We start from the raw sequence: 5,370 nt of genomic DNA, 5'->3' as shown, positions 1-5,370 counted from the left end.
TCCTGTCAGGTCAGTCAGTGGAGGGGCGAAGTGATTGCGGTCACTTCGGCCCTGCCGACTGAGGAACGTGCGTCAGGATAAGGTGTCAGACAATCCTTGCATTGAATGCTTCTGCGATACGGTCGGTTGGCGAGACAATCTGACCAAGGTTGCTTCACTGCGAAGCCTGCCCGAGCTGGGCCTCTGGCGAGTCGGGGGTGCGCCCGTTGCTTTGAGGAGGCCCTCGGGCGAGGCGTGAATCCACCTGGGTCTACTGTTCCTGCCCGAGGCTGGACTCGAGCGAGGCGAGATCACGTCACTTGAGTGGACGGAGCCTTGACCTGAATTGCGCCCATCAGCCTCTACAGTTTGCGCTGATGGTGATTATCAGCCGAGTTTAGGAGTCTTGGGGGTACCCCTAATTATGGTACCCGACAAAAATAAGTATATAAACATACTCTAATTGATAAATAAGTATGTTCACGTGGAATGTCGTTTATTGAAAATAAGAGTAATTACTATCAGACGTAGAAAAAATACACCCACGTCTAGATATATAATAAAAGTTATATATCCAACAACTTATAATATGAAATAGATGAATATTTTCACAAATTATTTATTGTACAAAATTAATCAAATTTAGAATAATTTGATCTAACAATAAAAAAATTGTTTTTGGATGGAGTATCACCTAAATAAGTAACATTATACTTACAAAAGACATAGTAACTTCATTTATTGTGTTGACATTCCAAATATCAGTAATGAAAAAAAAAACTAAACTTGCATACAACCTTCACTGCTGTAATTTGATCTAACAATAAAAAAATCTCTGAACTTGAATGAAGTATCACCTAAATAAGTAACATTATACTTACGAAACACATAGTAGCTTCATTTATTGTGTTGACATTCCAAATATCAGTAATGAAAAAAAAAATAAACTTGCATACAACCTTCACTACTGTCCTGTCGAAAGCACATAGTGACACAGCTCAATGCAATCCCATAGTACTGCTACCGACCCCAGCGGCGCGTCACTGCATATGAAGTTCTTCACCGAGACCGTCAAACGCGCGATGTACAATGGGATCAAACCGAAGATATTGATGCGGAGGGCGGAGGGTTCACCACTGGTACTTGGCCTTGACAAGGACGTCCTCGTAGAGCTCAGCCGCGTGGTCCCAGCTGAGGTCCTGCGACATGCCGCGCGCCTGGAGACTCTTCCAGCTCTCCTCGTAGTTCCGGTACGTGTCGAGGCAGTGCCTGAGCGCCTCGATCAGCTTGTTGGCCTCGGCGCGGTCAAAAGTCCACCCGAGCCCGGCGTCGCTGAACGGGTCGAACGGCGCCACGGTGTCCCTGAGCCCGCCCACGGCGTGCACCACAGGGACGGTGCCGTATGCCATCGCGTAGAGCTGGTTCAGCCCGCAGGGCTCGAAGCGGGAGGGCATCACCAGCACGTCGGCGCCCGCCGTGATGCGATGCGCCATAGGCACCGAGAACCCGACCCACCCGCGCACCTTGTTGGGATGCTCCCGCTCCAAGTGCTGCAGCATTCGTTCCAGGTCGGCGCGCCCGGTGCCCAGCATCACCAGCTGCACGTCCTGCCCCGCGATCCACGGCATCGCGTCCCCGATGATGTCCACGCCCTTCTGTCCATCCAGACGCCCGATGAAGCCGAGCAGCGGCACGTCGTCGCGCACTTCCAGGCCCAGCTCCCGCTGCAGGGCCGCCTTGCACTGCCGCTTTCCAGCGTCGAGTGTCTCGAGGGAGTAGTTGGTGTAGCCGTCCGACCGCAGGTGCACGTCCACCTTGGGGTTCCACTCCTGGTGGTCGATGCCGTTCACGATGCCATTGATCTTCCAGTCGTTAGAACGGATGATGTCGTGGAGGCCCCAGCCGCCTTCCACTGTCTTCAGCTCCCACAGGTAGCCGCGGCTGACAGTCACCACCCGGTCTGCCATCTTCAGACCCGCGGCAAAGATGTTGGCGTGCTCGCCACCGACGGGATCGTACAGCTCGAAATGTTGAAGGTAGTGTTCAGGCAAGTCCATGTACGGGAATTCATCTACAGGACCACGGCCCTGCAAACAAGAGGGAAGCCGTCAGAACGGACGCAGGACATTCACTTCTGCATGAGCATGAATGTTTGACAGAAAAATCTAAAAGAAACAATTGACCAACACAAATCAATGTGCCACGATCAGTATCGAACCATTTTAATATCGTTAGGAAAAAAAGCAATGGCTCAGCAGGTTCATGATTAGGAGAAGGAAACGACCTGGTGGGCGATGTTATGTATGACGAGGACGGAGCGAGTGTACTGCATTAACCCATGGTCTCTGTAATATGCCTTCAGATAAACAGGCAGGAGTGCAGTGTGCCAATCATTGGCAATGAACACCAAATTTCCATCTCCGTAGCACACACCACCGCATGGAACGTGCCAAGGAACCTGCAGGTTTATGGAGCAGTCACATACTCCTATATAATAACAGAACAATATTCTGGTACACAATATGCAGGAACGCACCAATTGAAGAACAACAGTAAAATGAGGAGTAGGGAGAAATCAAGACATGCACACTTAGCACCAAAAATACTGACATGTGTGAAACCCACAAAATTAAGAAATTGTCAAAAATCGTTAACTGTGGAGTTCAGGGGAATACCTCAACAGCAACCTTGCAAAACAAAATCATGCGCTTCATGATTTCCTGAAATAAAATTGGGAATTCTTATCGGCTTTGGTTAGATTAAAACTGCAGCAAAAGTGAACTGTGAAAAATCAACTGAAAGATAGAAGCATCACCTGCCTACTTCCCCCATATATGTCATCTTGACGGTGCCGGAAAAGAGGGGCATCAATGAACACAAAGTCGACTCCATCAATAAATGCATGGAAATAGTTCACTTCTAGGTCCTGCAAATCAAAACAAAATCTAATAATCGTTTGAAAATAAACAAAATTCAAAACTAACTCCATCAGAAAGTGCATACTAGCCTGCAAAGAACTTTTGCTCAGAGATTGTGATAATCTAATGATGTAATAGTGCAGGATGCTTATCAGGATTATGGTTTTTTTTCTCTTTTGATGCTGGAATTCCAAGATAAACAGTTGCACTAAAATCTATTGCTTTCTTGAAAGCAAAAAAATAAAAGGCAATGTGTGCTAAAAAGGCAACTAGATTGAATACATTGCAATTTCAGGCCTTGGCATTTCCTATGCCAAGCTCCCTTTTACCTAGCGCGGTTTACATGTACCTGTCCTGCAGCTTTGTAGTATTTCCGGATTCCCATATCAAAGGCTTCCACATAGTCCCCATACCTTGGTACCACAACCTAAGTATTGAAACATACCTCAGAGTGTTAGATCAAGTCATCTAAGTGTACTCAGGATACCTGATTCAAAATTCGCAATATGTGGCTGTTATGTTTTATAGGTAACTTAGCTATGTAACACAAATACACAAATGCTACCTCAAGCAATGTTTCCTGACAAGATATCAATTGCCAAACTTTTGTATGTATGATGAGTATGGTCATGGTTTAAAATGTTTGTTCTTTAAGAATAGGGATAGCACTTTTAGATCTTGTTTTTTACGTGGATTCAACACCGCGCATCTTATGAGATACAAGTTTCCAGCTATGAAACTCAAGTTCTCAACTTGTAGATTCACCATATATGTAAGATGATGAGAAAACAGGAAATCTAAAGAAAACAGAAGGGCAAGTGTACTACCATAACACGATGTCCTCTTCTCGCTAAAGCCTTGGGTAAAGCTCCCACAACATCTCCAAGACCACCTAAAATATTCGACAATTGCTCACATCACACATCAGTAACTCCATCAAACTCAAACGAAAAGCAGTTCTGAAAGAATCCGCTAAGAGTAATGTTCTTGCCTGTTTTGCACCATGGAGAACATTCAGCAGCCACCACGATCACGTTCATAACATTCTCCCCGGCCAAAGGCCCAGAATCATTGTCCCCATAATGTTCAAAAGAACCAGCATCATCTGCACCAACCCTGGAATCATCCTTCGCTTCGTCAGGCTCGTCAAAACCGATGTATTTCTTGAAATCCCAAGTGGCCTCCTGTACTAATGGCTCAACTGTAGGAGGTGCAATTCCATTTGAATCTCCGTCAACCTGTGCATATTTCTTTTCAGCAAGCGCAGCAATACCATCGGTGTCAGGATTGGGAATGGAAACCGGCGGCACGGAGTTTACCGCAGGCGATTCATGCAGTGGCTTCGGGGCTGGGAGGACAGTCTCCGGCGCTATGTCCCCAGAGGGAAGGATCATCCTGTAGCCCGGCGCTGGGAACTTCACTATGCTCGTCGGCGGCGCGGCGACGATGGACTTGATCTCAACGTCCGCCAATGCGGCGTTCTGGCAGGACGCGGCGCCGGTCCTGGCCGTGTTTCCCGTCGCGGAGCCGTACCGGCCGACCGGCTGAAGAGGATCCCTCCGTTTGGAGACCTGATCATGAACGCACGTAGGTTTCAGAAAACAAACAGTGATCCAAATCGAGGTCCAGGGGGTATAGAACTATAGATACAAGATATATGCGTCGACCAACTAACCGCATTGCGCCGAGCGCGGGGCAACCTGGCGGCGTCGCCGCTCCTCTCCGGCGGCGCGTCCTTGCCCCCGGCCTCAGCCTCAGCGCGCACCAGCGCTGCGTCCCGGGGCGCGCGCGGCGGCGACGGTGGCGCCCAGAACGCGAAACTCAGGCTGGCGCCGGTGTGGAACGGCGAGGAGCCGACCCTAGCCCGCCTGCGGCCCCCGGGGGAGGCGGAGGCGAGCGCGAGGAAGAAGGTGGAGGAAGAGGACGACACGGCCGCCGACGACATGGCGGCGGGATCGATCGGGGCGGGGCGGAAGCTCGTCCAATGGGCGCGGGGTCGCGCCGCCGGCAGTGCCGCACGGGAGCGCAGCGCACGCGGTGGGCAGCGGACAGCGGTAGAGTGGGGAGTGGCGAGTGAGGAGGGTTTACGGCACCCCGTGAGGTTGTTGTGTGGCTGGCGAATAGGGCCAAGCGGATCACGGCGGGGACGCCGTGACGGAGCCAGGCGTCGCGCGAACGGCCTCCCGTCGTTTGCTCGCGCTTTTGCGGCTGTGGCGCGCGCACTTGGAAAGAAGCGGCCGGCGCACGAGCAGGAGCCAGCTGCCAGCCGTTTCCTTGGTGTGCTTCGGCTACCTACGGCAGCCCAGCGAGAGGCCGTGCTTTGCCAATCACACGTGGGCCCGGAGTTTCACTGGTCCCACCCGTCGGCCGCACGAGTGGACCCGAGGGGTTTTGCTACTTGGAAAGGTGGCACGATGGAAAATGGCGTGCTTCGGGGTATGGATCTTGTATAAGCAGCGGGGCCCACTTTATA

At 50.7% G+C, this 5,370-nt stretch overlaps 1 protein-coding gene across 1 annotated transcript; it reads right to left on the bottom strand.

The window, feature by feature from the left end:
- Positions 1–822: 822 nt before the first annotated feature.
- LOC542481 (soluble starch synthase 2-3, chloroplastic/amyloplastic) lies at positions 823–4,959 on the bottom strand. Its single transcript, NM_001301653.1, has 9 exons — positions 4,573–4,959; positions 4,217–4,468; positions 3,889–4,135; positions 3,725–3,789; positions 3,247–3,324; positions 2,795–2,905; positions 2,655–2,699; positions 2,264–2,437; positions 823–2,066 (listed from the first exon to the last, which is right to left on the bottom strand). The coding sequence occupies exons 1-9, from the start codon at positions 4,840–4,842 to the stop codon at positions 1,110–1,112; spliced, it is 2,199 nt and encodes a 732-aa protein (NP_001288582.1). The 5' UTR covers positions 4,843–4,959; the 3' UTR covers positions 823–1,109.
- Positions 4,960–5,370: the final 411 nt, after the last annotated feature.

Source organism: Zea mays, chromosome 6 (assembly GCF_902167145.1).
Source record: "Zea mays cultivar B73 chromosome 6, Zm-B73-REFERENCE-NAM-5.0, whole genome shotgun sequence".
Lineage (NCBI taxonomy): Eukaryota > Viridiplantae > Streptophyta > Magnoliopsida > Poales > Poaceae > Zea > Zea mays.
This window is presented reverse-complemented; position numbering and strand designations above follow the sequence as displayed.

Excerpts from the sequence above, each read along its gene's own strand:
- LOC542481 (NM_001301653.1), bottom strand. The coding sequence starts at position 4,842 with ATGTCGTCGGCGGCCGTGTCGTCCTCTTCCTCCACCTTCTTCCTCGCG. Across the intron at positions 4,469-4,572 it reads CCCGCGCTCGGCGCAATGCG|GTCTCCAAACGGAGGGATCC; the intron begins GTTAGTTGGTCG and ends GTTCATGATCAG. Across the intron at positions 2,906-3,246 it reads ACTACAAAGCTGCAGGACAG|GACCTAGAAGTGAACTATTT; the intron begins GTACATGTAAAC and ends TTTGATTTGCAG.